Source organism: Amia ocellicauda, chromosome 18, assembly GCF_036373705.1.
Source record: "Amia ocellicauda isolate fAmiCal2 chromosome 18, fAmiCal2.hap1, whole genome shotgun sequence".
NCBI classification, from domain to species: Eukaryota; Metazoa; Chordata; class Actinopteri; order Amiiformes; family Amiidae; genus Amia; species Amia ocellicauda.
In genome coordinates, this window is record NC_089867.1 from 6,321,010 (window position 1) to 6,340,602 (window position 19,593).

The window sequence follows — 19,593 nt, forward strand, 5'->3', positions numbered from 1 at the left end:
TTTCCTGTTCTGTTCATTGATCGCTCAATATATTTTAATTCCAGTTCCAACCTGAATTATGGTGTGTATATCTCATTGTAACACAAAATTGTTCATATTGAAATCTACATGTCATGATTATTTGAATAATGATCTGTAAATAACTAAACCAACTGGTTGCACTTTAGGTGTTGGCAGATATTAAAATTTTGAACAGCAAAGAAGAGTCTGAAAGACTGCTTTGGATGTAAATCTGTACAGTGGACCTGGTACTACACACATTTTAAGGGGGAAGAAATCTAAGATGAAAAGCCACCTTTTTCCATGTGCTTTTTGGAATTATAGGATTCAACAATGCAATTTATTGATAGTCTGCCAAGGTACGCATCTAGTCTCACAGATTTTAATATCAGCATTACCTGTACTAGAAATTAAAAGTTATAAATCTGATTTGGTCTAGCCCCTAGGAAAGAATCTTGGTTCACACACACTTCACCTTTGTTTGTCTATGGTTTTGGTGCTATTTCCTTAGCGCTGGCTTGAGTTTCTAACCATTGTCTGTTGAGAGAAAAGGTGATTGTATAATTTTGCGGCTAAGGATACCAGATATTTCAGAACAGATAAAGTGCCGATGTGAATGCAAGGTGGAGCATTTGTTTTTATTGTGTGTGTGTGCATCAGATTATAGGCTCTTCCTCTCATTTGTGTGTATTTCATTTCTAGAATAAAATCTCATGTCTGTAGCGTAATAGTGTAATATAAAGCTGTTTCCAGCAAAATACTAAATTGGAATCTCAATTGAAATATATTTTTTAAGGTGTCATTTTAACAATTTTTACATGAGGGGAATCCATTTTGCTTTAGTCATATTCTTACAGGTTTCATTTTAATGGCAATGATGTGTAAATTATAATAGCACCCCAGTGAGAATTAAATGTGCATAGTAAAGTTGATAAAGTGGGTTGCTTACTGAAAACATTTGAGCTGCAAAAGGTTTTCCATGCATTTTAGGATTTATACTTGTCTCCACATAAACCACAGGAGGTCACTGTTGTGTAGAAGAATGTGAAAACTGTCAATAAATTCAGATAAATTCACTCAGTGCATTTAAGGAGGTCAAATGAACCGACTGATTGAATTTCTCCATCGGCGAATGTGAGGGGTTTCCATTGGCTGGTTTGTCATTTGTGCGACTAGAAAAACAATTTTCTTGGGACCATCTGTCCGGGACGATGGTTCCAGTGAGATCCTGCTTGATAAAATTCATCGAGTTCCTGCTGTGTTGCTAAGTAATATCCACAGTGTCTATTCAGTTGCTTTTGCAGGCCTTTTTAATATGACTTCAACTCTCTGCTAGCTGGCTTCCCCACATCAGCCACTTGCTCTCTGCACCTCATCCACAACCCTACAGCCTCCCCGTTCCTCTTTTTTTTTTTTTTTTTTTTTCTGGCTCACCAACGCAGCAGCTATTGTTCAGACTCTTCATTGGATTCCCTTTTTGTTTTCGCATACATCAGATTTTAGATTATTGTCCTTAGCTTTTGCTTTGTCCCACTCAGTCCCTATACCTGCTCGTGCCTTCACCTCTGCTTGTGTTCTGGTGGCTCTTGGCTGTAACCTTATTGTCCTACTTCACACTGCTGTGAACATTTCCCCTTGCGCTCCAGTGATTTCTAACTAGAATAAAACTGGATATGCCATAACTCTTAAGTCTAAGCAGCTTGCATTGCCTCATGAAAAGGCTCACATATTCAACGGCACAGGTGCAGACATCATCCCTTTGTTTTGCAACCTAAACTTTTTTTTTAAAAACTATCACCAGTACAGTGCTGCTCTCACTTTTCCATAATATAGTTTGTATTGCAGATGTTAGTTTGTTCATTCAATATTGGAAGTAAAATTGAACGAGCAAAGCAGACAGTTTAATGAATAAAATATTATTAATCTTGTCAATATCTTCTTAATAACAATGGGATGTCAACCATGACAAGTAATTTATCATTGCAAATGTTATTTCAGATTGCATCAAATAATGTAATACCGAGTGGGATTTGATTTCACTGGAGATATTGATAATTTTATTGTGGAAGATATTACAAGCAATGTGATTGCTATTTTTATTTAATGGGTGTGTGACCACAGGTTAATTGACACTAATTTAAATAGCTAAAGAATAATGTAGTTGTGGAAAAATCCCATTTAAATCTGTTCACGACTGAACAAGCTAGATGAATAGTTTGTACTTTACTGAGGAAAGCATGTGGTCTTATGCAGATATATTGGCATTTCCTCCAATTACTGTGTTGATAAAGGATAGATTTCTTCAAAGGAGCTACTGCAATGGAAATAAATGTGACCCCAACCTCTAAGAATTGTTTCTGGCTTCTTTGCTTTGTTCCTTCTTTTAAAGAATGTTTGATTTCGTGCTCCTGGCTGGGATGGTGTGTTGTTGCTCTGTTTTGTTCTCTGAATTAATATGCATTTGATCACAAGGCTTCTGTCAATTTAACCCTTCGCCCACACAGCTGTGTAACTGCAGTGTGGTTAAAGGAAACATGTCAGCTTTACTTAAGGCTGTAGGTTGATGTGAGGTCCTACAATTGTAATCCTGCTTCCTTATTTTAAGACTTTTAAAGAGAATCCTTTGTACTTTTAAATTTGACAGATGTTTCCACTTGTTTTGATTTACAGTGTCTCCTTTCCAAGTCAAGCCAGCAATGCTTCCTATTTCATCTTCTATCTTCTATGTCTCTTTTCATCTCTTGGCATCCTTTCTATTTGTCCACCTGGCTCTTCTTGCAATATTTCCAGCCCATTGCAATTTGAGCATTTTCACCCTTTCGGTGATGGCTCAGCGGCCTCTTCATGTTATTCCAACTATACGGCCTACATCTTACCTTTTGTTGTCTGAAGTTTCTGTACCTTTGTTGCATTTAGTAACCAGGTTTCACAACCATAAGTGAGCACTGGTAGAAAAAAAAAGAAAAGAAAAAGTACCTTATAATTACGAAATGGTATATTTTCAAATACAGCAATAGAAATTGACAATACAAACCAGTAGAAAATATGCAAGAAAAACTATTTTCCATATGATGATTGTAATGACTTTTCCCCTGCTTATTCAGTCAGTAATTTTGGCTGGGGATCTTTGCATCCTAAAGCCTGTTCATTATTGAATCCCTATATGAATCAGTAATTAATTACTGTTTTTCCTGGCGCTGTTTCCATTCTGACATAAATAACACTTTATTTAACCTTGAAGGCCTACAGAGCATTGCGCGCGTTTTATGAATAATAGCGTATTTATTACTAGTAGTATTTACGTATGTATTTATTTACATTACACTTCTACGCTAAAGGATTAATATAACGTCCCCTCTAAATGATGTAAAGGAGCTGCACAAATGTACTTCACAAGTAACGCTGCGTTCACTTCGCATTTCTTTCCCTCACGGTGGCAGAGTTTACCCACATATTTCACCGTCATTTGGTTGGATTGCATTATCCAAAAAAATTATCCTGACACTCTTTAGGTCAAGTGCAGAAAAACAAATACATAAATTAACTTAAAGTAGATGAATTTAACAGTGGTCGCCCGTGTTCCTGTGGGTGACATTTCTATGCCTACGCTGCCAAAGATTGTTACCTAATGCACGGCCCAGGAGCAGCAGTTGTCACATGACCACCGAAGGTACTACAAGCCCCACACAACTTCTGCGGCTAACTATGGCGTGGATTGCATTTTGGGAACGGTAGTCCACGTCGTGCGTCTCCACATACACGTAAGCGTCTGGTCAAGCGGTCCCGAAATACATTTCCCACGATGCACTTCGCCGCAAGGGGAGGTAAGTGTAAGTGCCTGACACTGACAGATCAATAACAGGGGCTGCGGGGACTGGTTGTGTTGGCAGTCGCACCTGCCCCCGATTTTAAAAGAATGGCCGAGCGCGGAGGGGCCTGAAACGGTGGTTAGATGTACTGAAACACCGAGGGAGAGAGGCGGAAACGTCTGAATGACAGAAAACAAATCACCGCTCCCGCCCAGGAGGATACATCACGGGGAAAGCAGCGGACCCAGCGTTGGAAAGTCTTCATAATGAGGCGCGTCTGCATTGCCTCATCGCGGTTGCCTCTCTCGCAGCTCTCCGGGACGCGGCACCGTCCAGATCCGCTGAATGAACGGACACGCTGCCTGCAGTGAAGGGGCAGCGCAGCTGTTCACCGGACGGCCCGTAATTGTGGAAACCAAGTTCAAGTGGATTATTATTGAGAGCGGCTTGGTTATGGAGTTTTTTTTGACGGGGTAACAAGAACACAAAGTCTGGTCTCTTCACCCGTAAGACTTCGCTTCATATGTATAATTAGAACTGGAAAAGGCTTCCCAAACCAGTCCATGGGTCGTATTTATGTCCACGCAAATCGACGTTTCTTCTAGTAAATCACTACTAGTTCACCTTGAAATACGTTTCTCCAGCGGCAAGGACTTGTACAATTGTGCGAAACTCACTTCTTGATGTCGGCTGATTGACTGAGAAGGTAATTTAGGAACCAGTTGTATGTATTTATTTATTTAAAAGACATGCTCCTGATGAACGTTAATAATATCGGTGTAGTTCCTTCATTTGCATTGCCTACCTCAGATGTATTGATCTCCACAACACTGAACTAATTCTAATATTTACTCCTACTGCATAATTGAACAGCTTTAGTAATTATCATTTGCAGCCTTGATATATCCAAAACCTTGCAGGGGCCTATTTTAGCCCAACCCCAGCTGCTGTTATTCCCTCTCATTGCAGTCCCCCCCCCAAATCTCCCAACTCCATCAACTTCTCCATGATCAGGATGCTGCCCTGTTTGAGGAGAGCCGTGCGGCCCGCTTTCACGCTGAAGCCCGGACTCGTTCTGGGGAGGCTGTGCGGGATCAAGCCGCTCTCGGCCCGCAAGCCTTTCCCGATGCTGGGGGTCCAGTACAGGGACCTGGGCACCCACCCTCACAAGGAGCCCATGGAGCCTCTGAACTCCCCCCAGGGCGCCAGGGAGTTCATCTACAGCCTGCACCCGACCGAGCGGACCTGCCTGCTCCGAGAGCTGCACCGCTTTGAGTCCATAGCGATAGCACAAGGTAAGAAACCAATATAGGTCGCGTTGCTGTAGCGCAGATGTCCGCAGTCCTGCGCTGCTCCTCCAATAGGATCGGAGGGATTCTGCAAATCTGCGCGGACATGAAAGGGTCATACTCCTGACACACCCAGTGGCCAACAATCACACATTTATATGTAAGAGTGTCCTGCATTTAAAAACGATGTCTGGCAAAAATGTAAGCGTTGCATAGACTTTAACTTCAGATGTATGGCGTAAATGATTTTATGCACGGATTAGCGCTTCTCATTTTTGGTTCTTTATTGAGAAAATCATTAAGTCTTATGTGAAAATCAGTTTTTATATTTGTTGACATGTTGAAGTTAATTCACAATACAAAGGTTTTATTTTAAGTCTCCAAACAATAATTGTGCCTTCTCATTTTTAGACCCCGAGTCTTAAATTATTCTTTTTTTTTTATTTTGTAATTTGTTTTTACAGCCTCACGCTGTTCATGACATGTTTATTTAGCAGACAGAAACAACAAATGGTTACTGTGCTTATGGGTTAATTGTTGGAAATCAAAGTCCCTTGCCAGCTAAAGTTTCTCAGCTCCCATATTGATATCAATTAATGTTAGTTTAGCAACACCAGTAAACTATTTAAACAAGTTACCTTAGTTTCAGTCCTTATGGAAATAGATATTTATCAAGACCTAGGACAGCTGCATGAAAAAGGAAGGTCACACTTTAAAATCATCATAATAGATTTTGTTGTAAAATGGGTAAACCGCAACATGAGACATGGATATGGATATGGAGACCGGAATTAAATGAATGTGAATGAACAGTGATAAGTGCAATTTGTAGAAAACACAAATTTATCTCAAATATTCAAAAAAGCCAATGAGTCCCATTGGAGATGGGAATTGGAATTCAATAGGAAAGCATTCTTTATTGGGAAAGTGAGGTATTGACTTTATTCAGATGGTGGGGAGCTGTGCATCTTGAGTGGCACGCTGCAAATTGTGTGCTTCACAGGCTGGGTCTTTACTAGGTGAGTCAAGAAGCTTCCAACAAGAGTCATCCAGGGAGGAACACCAGGGCTATAGGGAGCAGTCCTTGAATGAGTCATCAGGTTTTATTCCAGCCGTTTTCTGTAATGGCACCATTTCTTATTCTCTCTAACTTGGTTTGTGGCATCTTTTGCTGGGGTATGCAAAAAAGCATGCCTTTAAAAACCAATTTAATTCACTCACTGACCCTTTTTTTTACCAGTATTTATGTATCTAAATGCAAGAGAGCTGTTGAAATAAGGGTTATTACTTTACATAAGTTCTTGCCCAAGTGGGAGTGGTTGTGCTGCATTTGAATCCTTTTCATCTGGGGAGCGATTCATGGAAAAAATAAGGCTTTAGAGTGTTGTCGGAATTGATCTCCCAGACAATATCATCACACTGTTGTACTGCAGTTTCGTAATTGTATTGTATCACTGGTGTCCTGATTTTTTTTTTTTTTAAACTGTTGCCTTAGAAAGATATGAGACAAGTGAACAGGTGTGGTATACTTCTGGTTTCACTTTCTAACATTGATCTTGAGTTTATAGGAGAGGGAAGGAAATCTAAATTGACACAGTGTCAGGATGGCTTTCACACTAGTTCATCACCTCCTCCCAGGTACTAATCCGAAGGCTAAGGACTGAGTTGTGCTTCTCTTCTCCCGGGGACAACATTGCTGTGGATTTTATATGTAGCTTTGATTTGTATTGAGTAGAGATATTGAATATGTATTAACTTGTACTTATTAAGCAAATAACTGCTCTCATTAGCAAATTCAGAGCTCAGTGAAAACCCAAAGCCTCGTGGCTGCCTTCAGGGTGGCAAATGCCCGGCTTACATTTCGAAGGGAGCTGAAGACTGATGGTTTAAATGGAAATCGTTTAGAGGTGACACTCTTCAAGACTATCCTGAATTAAGCAAGAAAAGGCACCTTATGACCATATGAAAACAGCATAACAATAAACTTAATCGCCTAATAAAACGTTAAGTAAAACAGGTGTCCATTTTATTTTGTCCCGATGGAAACCTGTACAACCAGTATGTAAACCTATTTCACAGTGTATAGCATTGTCTTGTACATTTCGATGTCCCTTGAATAATTTGACATGAGCACTGTGCATCTGAAATGTCTCCAAAACAAGCTGCTTTTCGTCCTTGTACCTAAGGCAGAATAACAATACAATCCAGCAAGGCTTCAGCTGCTGGCACTTACTCGGCTAAGTGCCCATTTGAGGCATGTCATACATTAGTACCTTTTTGAATAAATTTCCATCCCCACAGTAGCTAAAATCTATCCTTGTCAATATTGATCCCTGCCAGATTCACACAAGTTGGTACAGTAGCCTTCTTTAAATTCTTTTCATTAGGAGTTATTTATGCATTCACAAAATTGATAAGGACTAGGCCTTAAGATTTTTTAAATACAGAGCCAAGATTAATCAGAGATGCAACTATGCACTAACTGGTGACCAACATATTTTAATTTCCATTATTGTATTAAGATGTTATGTATTGCACATCTACAATTATGTAGTGTCTTTTCAACATGAGCATCTTTACCGCTGTCCGTGGTAAGTGGTTTGATCATTTGTGACCACTGAAGTCTCTTGCATTTGCTTGTATTTTTATTTTTTAATTTTATGTAGCAACCAGATAATATTACTATGCATTTAAACTGTATTACTGAAAGTTGATATAGGATGTTGGAATGAAAACCGGGAATTGTGAATGGCAACACAGTGGGGGAAAATGCATTGTACGAGAAAGTGTGCGTGCGTGCGCGAGACTTGATATCCACACCAGCCATAAGGAAAATATGAGCATGCAGATATTCATATACAATGGAAAAATTGTCGCATAGGAAACATTTAATAACCAAAACAATATGCGCATTGCCGTCTCAAAGCATTAAAATCACCTGAGAGCAGTATACAGCTGCCCCACCCTTAGAAGAACAGTGTTCAAGTCTGGTTGTCATATAGTTGTGGGTGAACATTCATTTTTAAATTAGAAAATAAATCTGTTAAATCTCAAACTGCAAATACATGAACTGATGCAAATAATTTTGTCATGGAAGTTCAGTGTACATCAAATCTGAAACCAGAGTTTGCAAGTTATTAATATTCTTTAACTGGGAAGTATTCTGTACACAGGGCTGAAGCTTAACATTTGATTCTGACAATATTTTTACCTCTTTTTTTTTTTTTTTAAAAGGTGACTTCTGTATTATTTAGTACACCTTTGCACATGCATGTGAAGTCAATTGTACACTGTAACCTCTTGTATAGCACTATACAGGTCTGGCAAGCGTGACAATTAGAATTCCATGCAGGTGCCAGGACCGCAGTAAGCGCTTATGTAAAAATACAGCAGTGGAATTATCTGACACTAAAGGCAGGTGAATTGTTTGGTTTATCAAATTGATATTGATCCAGTATGAATCCAATTAAGATGAAGAAAAAAATGGGTGTTCTCCTTCATGATTTCTTAGTTGTTTTTCCAAGTTGATCGATTGGGGGGGAAAAAAAAAAAAAAATCAGCATAGTTTTTGATGGAGCCTCGATGTCTCTCTTGCTGATGCATACTTTTTATCTTTCCAAGTTTGCAGAAAATGTAAAGGTGCTGGCTTTATCTTTGTATTGAATTGCAGCCGTGGATTTCTGCAGACTAGTGCACCTTTGCAATGCTCTGTTAATGACTTGAGTTGAGTTACTGTTTTGATACCCAAAAGTTTGTTTTCAAATTCAAAAGACCCAGTAGTGTGTTCACTTTGCACATCAGTAAACCATTATATCGGATTAAGTGCCAATTTACTGTGATGGAAAGATGAGAAGATTAAATAATCATGTCTTGGGGAAACTCCATTGTCAATACAGATATGATCGATGAGGCTCAAATTGGATTGCAAGCTATACATTATTTTAGGATTGCCAAAACCAGACTTAATTTTCTGTCCATATTCATTTGTGAAAGTATTTTGTAGTCCGTGTGAAAACAACTAAAATTTCTTCAAAATATAAAAAGTTGAAGAATGCAGAATGTGCAGAATTAAAGAGAAACTAATACTGTTTATAATTTATAATAAGTAGTGGCTTGTAAAGTATCCAGGTCTGCTATTCATCATGTACACATGTATTTGTAATAAATGTGCTATTAATATTGCTCCATTGTCAATTAAAACTTTATTAAGTTATGAAATTGCATTTAGAAAATCTTTGGCAACAAAAATACTTATGTAGGCAAACTTGAAAGAATGTTGAGAGAGGATGCTTAACAACTAGACACCCCCCTCCAGCCAATATTAAATATGTATTTTCCACCTCTTTTAAAGGATTGATGATATCTAAATCCAACACAACTTTTGACAAGAAAGTAATGAGGATAAATCAATTTAATATAATGATCAATTAAAAAATGATCAATGTTGATTGTTTGAATGTAGTAAACTTAATAAAAAAAAAAAAAGGCTTTTTTTTTTCCTCTGGTATTTATGTTAAAGGCCTTTTGTAAAATATACTGAACAAAAATATGAATGCAACATGCATCAATTTCAAAGCATTTATAGAGTTCATATAAGGAAATCAGTTATTGACATAAGTTAATTAGACCCTAATCTATGGATTTCAAGTCCCAAGATTTGAGATTGGCCTACTGACTGCAGGATTGTCCACCAGAGCTGTAGTCGGGTCAAGACCCTGGTGAAGACGACAAGCCACAGGTGAGCTTCCCCGAGACGCTTTCTGACAGTGTGCAGAAATTCTTGGGTTGTGCAAACCCACAGTTTTATCAGCTGTCCCGGCAGCTGGTCTCGGATGGTCCAGCAGGTGAAGAAACAGGATGTGGAGTCCTGGGCTGACCTGGTACATGTGGTCTGTGGATGCGAGACTGGTTGGACGTGCTGCCAAATTGTCTAAAACAAAGCTGGAGGCGACTTATGTTAGAGAAATGCACATTGCATTCCCTGAAAACAGCTATGGTGGACATTCCTGCAGTCAGCAACCAATTGCACGCTCCCACAAAACAGACATCTGTGGCATTGCCATGTGACAAACCTGCACATTTGAGAGCGGCCTTTTATTGTCCCCAGCACAAGGTGCATCGGTGTAATGATTACGCTGTTTAATCAGCTTCTTGATGTGCTACACATCAGGTGGATGGATTATCTCGGGAAAGGAGAAATGCTCACTAGAAGTGATGTAACGCTTGTGCACAAAATTTAAGAAATAAGCTTTTTGTGCATACAGAGATATCTGGGTTCTTTCATTTAAGCTCATGAAACCTGCAACCAACACTTCACATGTTGCGTTTATATTTTTGTTCAGTAGATTTTCTCCCTTCAGTGTCATGTTTTGTGCTCATGCTAACCAAACAAATTAACTTGAACAGAAATGTTGTCAATCTGAATGCCCCCCAAGAATGTCAAACCCAGTATTTACAACGAACAACGAACTAAGATTTTGAGGGGGAAGAAAACCGGTATGATGATTGGACTGCTGAACTCCAACTCAATTAATATCCTACAGCGAGTGTTACTATGGTGATCAGACGGGTAACACAGTGTGCTGCTTATTTTTCCTTTGGTTAGGTTTCTAAAAATAGATTTATAGATTTAAAAGGCAGATCTTTTTCAAAGTAAATGTTTGATATTTTGTCCGTGGTTATTTTACATTTTGATACTTGCAAGCGTGGGATGTTTGAGATGTATTTATTTTCAAATGCTTATGTCATATTTTTAATATTGAGTAATTGCCTATTGATGTGTCTCAGGTTGCTGTACCTTCTGGTGGTATGGTTATGGTCTGTGATGCACTGCCATCATTATGTGTTGAACAAAACACTGCAATGTTGTAGGGAATAGCAAACAGATTTTCTTTTGGGAGAAGAACATTAGTTATACACACATTCTATTTGTTTTACAATGGCACCCAGAGATGAGTGGTCGTGGCATTATTGAACCAGGCATATTGATGTAAACGGTGGAAACCTTATTCAGATGTATTTATATTGTGAAAATGGTTAGTGTATTTTTCCTAATATAGATAAATCAAACTTGCTGCTATATGTTGCAAATGTGTGTGGTACAAGCCATTTACTACTTTTTCTAGAACACAAACAGGCAAAAAGCACTTGGCAAAGTGATTTGATCTATTTAGAAAGTAATTGCTGCATTCTGAATTCAGTTGCCAGTTCCCCTTTCTTTGAAAGCCACGCTCTAGGTTGTTTTTGTGCTCACTCACCTTCTACACCTTTTTTCCAGCTGCATAAACAACCACAAACATATTTGTATGTCATTTGAACCCCAGCATGGAAATGAACCAATAAATCAATGTAATCAAACTATACCTCTCCAATATATTGAATTGGATGGACACCTGGCATTGTTGGCATGGGTCCTAGTTTTTCCAATTAATTCTAATGATCTTTCGTTTTCTCAGCTGAATGTCAGGCAGGAATTTGTACCTTCTCCTCTTTACTCCTGTACTGCAGTCTGATGTATCCTGCTGCTTTGCAATGCTCCTTATCGCTAATGAAATCCCTCCTGATCAAAAATAAATGTGTGAATCACTCGCTTCATATCAGGTTGGACGTGACACTCTGGAAAATGCCCATATTGCTTAATATTGGACAGCGTATTTGCCTGACACTCTTTCGTCATACATTTTTGAAAATTTGATTAAAGTAGTTGTGCTGTCTGGAGATAGATGCTGCTGATTCTAAAAATAACCAAGGCTTCCACATGAATTGCCATTCTGAAAAGATGAAACTTTCTATTTAAGAATCTTAAGATTCATTTTTACACCTTGAAAAAGTAAATATACATCTATAAAAATATCTTGAGTGGCTGCTTTTGACATTTTGGCAATTCTGTTATCAATTCAGAGAGAACTTATAGGCAGGTGCACACACACACGCACACACTATTATAGGCGTGTGTGTAAGTATTTTCTCTTTGTGATGATTTGATTTGTCACTTAACTGTCAAAAGCAGCCACTGAGTGAGGAGATGGCACTTGTAGTTGTCACCCTTCAATAATTGCACTCTGTTCAATTCAAGATATTATGCCAAGTTACGTAAGCATGGGTGCTGCTAGGTGTCTGCTCGCCTGTAGTAACTCGTGCTGCGCTGCTTCTATACGTGGAAAGCTTCCTTGGCTAATTTCAGCTTCTCAACCAAGAAGAGCACACAATCTACCGCAGTAGTCCCACTGGGCCATCGGCCAATCTCCGCAGTGCTGGGGCTAACTGTCTTTCAAAGGCAGCAGAGACATGTTAGCCTGGGGGTGCCACTGGAAAGCCATCTTGCTACAGCTGGCAGGGATCTGCATGTCTAAGCCCTCAAAGCTTCTAGTTACAAAGAGCGCTTGGAATACAGTGGTAGGTTGTAAACATTCACAGGTGTTTTGTCAGCAGGGGTTGTTCTTTAGGACCCTGGGTGGGCTCCTCAGACCTTAAACCCTGGCACTCAGCCTTTGATGGTATGTTTGCCATTTCACCCATGGAAGGTCAACCATCAGCGCGTATTATGTCATGTGTATTTTGCACGGGTATCTCAAAATTAAAAAAAACAAGGATTGTTTTTAGACCTGCTTTGGTTACTGTACAGTGCATCTGGAAAGTATTCACAGCATTTCACTTTTTCCACATTTTGTTATATTACAGCCTTATTCCAAAATGGATTAAATTCATGATTTTCCTAAAAATTCTACAAACAATACCCCATAATGACAACATGAAAGAAGTTTGTTTGAAATCTTTGCAAATGTATTAAAAAAACAAAAAAAGCACATGTACATACGTATTCACAGCCTTTGCTCAATACTTTGTTGAAGCACCTTTGGCACCAATTACAGCCTCAAGTCTTTTTGAGTATGATGCTACAAGCTTGGCACACCTATTTTTGGGCAAGTTCTCCCATTCTTCTTTGCAGGACCTCTCAAGCTCCATCAGGTTGGATGGGGAGCATCGGTGCACAGCCATTTTCGGATCTCTCCAGAGATGTTCAATCGGGTTCAATTCTGGGCTCTGGCTGGGCCACTCGAGGGCATTCACAGAGTTGTCCTGTAGCCACTCCTTTGTTATCTTGGCTGTGTGCTTAGGGTTGTTGTCCTGCTGGAAGATGAACCTTCGCCCCAGTCTGAGGTCTAGAGCACTCTGGAGCAGGTTTTCATCAAGGATGTCTCTGTACATTGCTGCATTCATCTTTCCCTCGATCCTGACTAGTCTCCCAGTTCCTGCCGCTGAAAAACATCCCCACAGCGTGATGCTGCCACCAGCATGCTTCACTGTAGGGATGGTATTGGCCAGGTGATGAGCGGTGCCTGGTTTCCTCCAGACATGAGTTCAATCTTTGTTTCATCAGACGAGAGAGTTTTGTTTCTCATGGTCTGAGAGTCCTTCAGGTGCCTTTTGGCAAACTCCAGGCGGGCTGTCATGTGCCTTTTACCGAGGAGTGGCTTCCGTCTGGCCACTCTACCCATACAGGCCTGATTAGTGGAGTGCTGCAGAGATGGTTGTTTTTCTGGAAGGTTCTCCTCTCTCCACAGAGACATACTGGAGCTCTGTCAGAGTGACAATCGGGTTCTTGGTCACCTCCCTGACTCTCAGTTTGGCCGGGCGGCCAGCTCTAGGAAGAGCCCTGGTGGTTCCAAACTTCTTCCATTTACGGATGATGGAGGCCACTGTGCTCATTGGGACCTTCAATGCTGCAGACATTTTTCTGTACCCTTCCCCAGATCTGTGCCTCGATACAATCCTGTCTCGGAGGTCTACAGACAATTCCTTGGACTTCATGGCTTGGTTTGTGCTCTGACATGCACTGTTAACTGTGGGACCTTATATAGACAGGTGTGAGCCTTTCCAAATCAGGTCCAATCAACTGAATTTACCACAGGTGGACTCCAATCAAGTTGTAGAAACATCTCAAGGATGATCAGTGGAAATGGGATGCACCTGAGCTCAATTTTGAGTGTCATGGCAAAGGCTGTGAATACTTATGTACACGTGCTTTTGTTTTTTATTTGTAATACATTTGCAAAGATTTCAAACAAACTTCTTTCACATTGTCATTATGGGGTATTGTTTGTAGAATTTTTAGGAAAATAATGAATTTAATCCATTTTGGAATAAGGCTGTAACATAACAAAATGTGGAAAAAGTGAAGCGCTGTGAATACTTTCCGGATGCACTGTATGTACAATTGTTTACACTAGCTGTTCCCAAACCTATTCACACTGTGGCCCGGTTATTTGCGCTATTAAAGTAGCGCGGACAACGTGGAATATATAGCCAACATGCTTTGTATTGCATTTAAAGCACACATAGCCATTCCTTCAAAGGCAACAATGCAGTACACATGAAGTATTTTCAATAATATGATTGATACTTTAGATTAGTTTTAAATGTGGATTTGAGATTAATAATTTAATGCAGGACAAAATATTGGACGGACCAGTGTTCAGGAGCCCCTGGTTTATACCACTTCTAATGCACGTAAATACTGTGTCTGAAGGGGGTATAAACTGCCCACTGCCTTTAAACCATTTGATTTTAAGTGACATCTGTTTCTTAGATTAAGCACAATCCACAGTTAAATTGGCATATCATGTTGTCCAGTGTTTATTAGCCCCTGTTGCAAAATGAAAGGGGACTGAAATCTGCCTTATGGTTGATTTTGTACTATGTAGAGTTTGTATTAATAGACAATTATGCTGGGAGATCTTTCTGTTTCAGAATGAAGGAGGAATTTTGAAAATTACATGCTTAAATTAATATGGTGGAGAAGAGAGCAGTGGGATTATTTGGTTATTTTAACTTTATTCTTATTTTAGGCCTAGATTGTTGTTTTTGTTTTATCTTTTGCAGAAAGTTGTTTCTAGGTTTCTTTTTAGTCTGTCCTGTAGATTCCCTCCCCCTCTCTAAAATGAAACATTTTTCATTTGTTCTTACAATACAGTATATAGATTAAAAAAAAAAAAGGGAAATTTTATATCACAAGAAACATTATGAATATGCCAGCAAGTACAATTTATAAACGTAAAGAGCAATTCTACAAAATGCAAAACGGGAGCAATTAGTGTGCTTTTGATCAATTAGCACTGAGTTTTACGTGACACTTCCCTACTTCCTTACCAGTAAATGGAAAGCATTTATGAATTAGATTTTATACCAATGAAGGTGGTTTGTATTATCTCCATACCTTTTTTTTTTTTTTTTTTTTTGATTCTCGGGAAACTGTATCCAATTTAACTGTTTACACACCTTTGCACATGGATGAAGTTCAACCCTTAGCATCGCGTGTCCTAGGACCTACGTGTGGAGGTCATGGAATTTCACTTAATGACATCCAAAATTTGAAATCGACTTTCCAATACTATGAGCACGTTTCCTCTAGCTACTGTAAATTATTTCCAGACAGTTTACATTCCCCTTGTTTGTGTAATAGTTTTGACTACCCACAACCAGACCCAGTTCTAGACTGCAATGATTTATGGGGCTTTGCAGTTTTAGCATTTCAGCTGGGTGGACTGCAGTGCTGTGGCAATCCCCATTATCCTTGGAAACGCATTATGAACCTATCTAAGGTTAAGACCTTTCCCTTGTTAAATATTTATTTTAAATACTTTTATTATAACTATTAATTTGCATATGGGAATGCTTCAATTTGTATTAATTCAGAAGCTGCAAATTAAAAGTAATTGTTTAGTATGTAACATGGATTGGGGTAACCGTTTGGGCTGAATGAATTCCAGTCAGCAATTGTATTTTCAGTTGGGTGTGTATGGGTTTTAGATGCATTTTGAGCCAAAATAAGAATCCATAACAACTGTGCTGTGTCAATCGGTAAAATGACTCGATCAGTTGATAACTGAGATGATTAATGGTAGATCTCATTTCTTAACTGAAGGTAGGATATAGAAAAAATGGGGAAATTGTAGCCATGTGTGACTTAAGAATAGATTTTGAAATGTATATGTGTATGTATATATATATATATATGTATATGTATGTATGTAATATATATATAATGTGTGTGTATATGTGTGTGTATGTATATATATATATATATATATATATATATATATATATATATATATATATATATATATATATATAATGTATATATGAAATCTCCTGTCCCAGCAATGATGCAATACAACAGGAAGGCAAGTTGGCAAATTATTGTGAATTTGGCCCCTGAGCAGTGAAGCAGAATGTTCTGAGCCTTAATTCCGCCACTGAGTGGTGTCCATATTACATTGATAAATCCAATCAATGTATTCTCCTTTATTGCATTACCTTATATACTGAATTTGTCCTGTCTTAGGAGCCCCTTAAATTGAATATTTGTTTACATCTCTCTAGAGTAGCCCTTTGTGAATGCTTTCTGTATATGTGCACTCTCTGGAAGACCCTCTTGTGTGTGGCTTACTGGTATTGAAGATTGGATGCGACACAGCGCAGCAGGGACTCTGACAGCCTATTATTATTCGAGAGTTCATTCTTCATCTGCTTCTGCTGCTGTTCGGTGGTCTCATAGTATTGTAGAAGGTCACCTGCAAAGCTGAAATGTGGAATGTGAGTTGTGTATGCAGTTTTAAAATTTATTTGAAGCCCTGGCACACATCTTAGCTTAAGGGTCTCATTTCATATTTCTTCTGTCCCACAGCATGGATAACTGTATTTTACTTCAATCAAAACAATCTAGCCTCTGCGAATCCCTTGAATGACAATTATTAGCCCCATTGTAAATATATATTCGAAGCAAGCCGTGAAGGGTCATATCTTTTTCGTAAAAAAAAAGAGTATAGAAAATGTGCCGGTACAATACATATCGAAGAAAAAGGAATACTATTCAAAGTGTACAACAGTAGGCTAACACGTGGTGCAGTACTTGAATGGCTATGAATGACAAAGCTGTAGGTGTTTGTTTTGGTGGAAGTGGTTTCATTGATTTGAAAACAACCACAATAACAAAAATACATTATTTCAATTGGAAGGACTTTAATGGTTATGGTGCATAGATTTGATTAAAAAATTATGCAAATAAAATGTTCTCCTATTTTGGAACCTAGTACAAGCTACACCAGCACTGGTACCGTATTGCTTTGCAAGGCAATTTAAATGGAGTGGTGAAAGCATTCTATGCACCGTGAAGTGCCCTTTCATTCACTTAATTCCTAAGAACTCCAGCTATGGTCCCAAATGCTGTAAATGGAAATTAATGTTCTCTGTTCACCATAGGCCACACAGCCAATTACAATTCTTGACTGCAGCTGTATTTCATCAAAGTCTTCAGCTTTGGTTTCCAATGAGTTTGTGTGGCGGGGAGAGACAGGTGCTCAGTATTGACAGAAGTGTTGTAACATGTTGGAAGCCCTGCAGAAAGATGAGAAATTCACCGGTGTTTCTGTGCACCTTGTGTTCTACTAAACCTCTGCCTGTGCAGCAGGGGAGTTGCATAAGTCTGGGGCAGATAGATACCTTGGGTATTCAAACCAATCTGTCTGCAAAATTTGAAGCTGCCTCCCTTAATTATCTCTGGCGTTAACAAACATGCACAGATGTGTATGCCTGCAGATTACTGAGCCATCCAAGATTGCTCAGCCATGAAGTAACACGCACATGGCTGATACAGGACACTCTAGCTGACCTAAGTTTGGTCCTCTTCCAGCATGCATATTAACGCAAGAGAGGGAACTCTGTGTCCAAAGGCAGTTTGTTTTATTTATTTCTTAAGAGGAAATAAAACCCCTGTGTTTGGTGGAATACTGCTTAGTTTTGCAAACAAAACAAAATCGAGGTATACAAGTGGTAGATATAACTAAACGGGATCCACCTCCTCTGTATCCCCAGAGTGTATTGATTCCACTATAGATAGGCCCTCTACACGACAAGAAATGAGAGAGCTCTGTACCAGACATGGCTCATTACCCTTTCAAAGCTGACATTTAAAGAAAAGTCTTGCTGCCCTTGAGTAACAATTGGTAGAGCAATATCCCTGTGTCCTTGCTGGTTAAAGGTAGAATATAGAAGCTTACATTTTTTTATTTTTTTTTTGGTGTCAGGATTTCCCCAGTGTATCTATCAAGGTTAAATATGTGCTGTGGGCGCTACAATGGAGTCACCGGTTTGTCTGTCCATTTGTTTTTTGGCCAAAAACTATAAAAAAAAAAAAAAAAAAAATTCTGGAGCATAACATCAAACTACAACCAAAAACTGATTTATTTAACATGCGACGTGATTAAGTTGATATATTCAGAGATGGGGAAAAGGGTCTCTGAACGTTATGGCAACTGGGGTATCGGAAAACTGAATAGAATACGAATGATTACTGGAGTGAAAGCTCACTATTGCATGAGATATGGAATCTAGTTATCCTTATGTACAGTAGTGCACCTATATAGAGATGTGAATAGTTTGACACAGTTCAAAAGTTGTGCCAAGTGCACAAAATACATGGACAATTTCATAACATGTGTAACAGTATTGTCTGTGAATATTTGTTATACTTGGCAGCACAAATTAAATAGTTGTCAGGGCTGCAGCACTCAAGCCAGTTTAATATCTGTATGAAGAACTCGAGCAGCCAAGAAGGAGCATTAGGCTACAGTTGATCGTTGATGTTCAGATACAACATTTAGGCTATAACTTAAGAATATTGTGACTTAATGCTGCTTTCTGCCTGTTTTTCTTTTGACTTGTTTTACTGCATGTTGAAAGCCTAGGCTTTTGTTCTTGTGTTTGGTTTACATTTGTATTTTGATGAGAAGACTTGTATGCAGACCTATGGAAACAAGTTAGTCACCTACTGAATTGGATACCAGTATGGGTATGAAACTGAGGGTTTGCATGAAGAACAACCAGTCATAAATAAATAACTTTTTAAAATGTACTTATTTCTTTCTACATCCTGCTGTTTATCTTCTCTCCCCCTCTCTGAAAGCACTTGTTTTATTTGAATTTCTAGCCTCTGAAAAATCACGTTACACCAAAAAGATGGTGCATCTAAGGAAGACACCTGGAGGAGAAGTGGCCTCTGAGAATTTAACACATGGTACTTCAGGAGACTGCCTGACTGTCTCTGTGTTCCTGCGCATTATCGGTTTGGTTTTTGAATTCAGCATGTCTGGGCTCCACTCAGAAGGCTTCTGCGTCTGGCAAGAGAGATTAATGCTGCTTCCTGCTATTATTGCTGTCGTTGTGTTTACCGGGAAGCCACTTTCACTACTTTTTTGTTGTTGTTTGGTTCCTAATGACTTTAATGAATACCTTGGGAATTGACTGACTGTTTGTAACTGCGCTTTAAATTTCTCCATTCATGGCACTCTCCCAAAATATTTCTTTACACTTTAGATCTGCTCATTATTTTCCATCACAGAGAGCAGAGGTCAACAAGCCCATGCACCCCTGCTTAGTATACCGGTGAATTGGCACACTTAAAATAAACTTGGAAGCTAGGGCTGCAGTGGAAACTT

The 19,593-nt window shown here is 39.0% G+C and overlaps 1 protein-coding gene across 3 annotated transcripts in view; it reads left to right on the forward strand.

The window, feature by feature from the left end:
* The first annotated feature begins 3,831 nt into the window (after nucleotides 1-3,831).
* tmem65 (transmembrane protein 65) overlaps nucleotides 3,832-19,593 on the forward strand; it is a 33,066-nt gene continuing 17,304 nt past the window's right edge. The window contains exons 1-3 of one of the 3 annotated variants that reach the window (XM_066691606.1): nucleotides 3,832-4,515; nucleotides 4,824-5,104; nucleotides 19,086-19,172. In XM_066691606.1, the coding sequence (XP_066547703.1) occupies nucleotides 4,825-5,104; nucleotides 19,086-19,172 (367 nt within the window). In that variant the 5' untranslated portion in view covers nucleotides 3,832-4,515; nucleotide 4,824. Of the gene's footprint in view, nucleotides 4,516-4,778; nucleotides 5,105-19,085; nucleotides 19,173-19,593 lie in introns of all 3 variants that reach the window. The other 2 variants (XM_066691605.1, XM_066691607.1) reach the window with 2 other exon arrangements.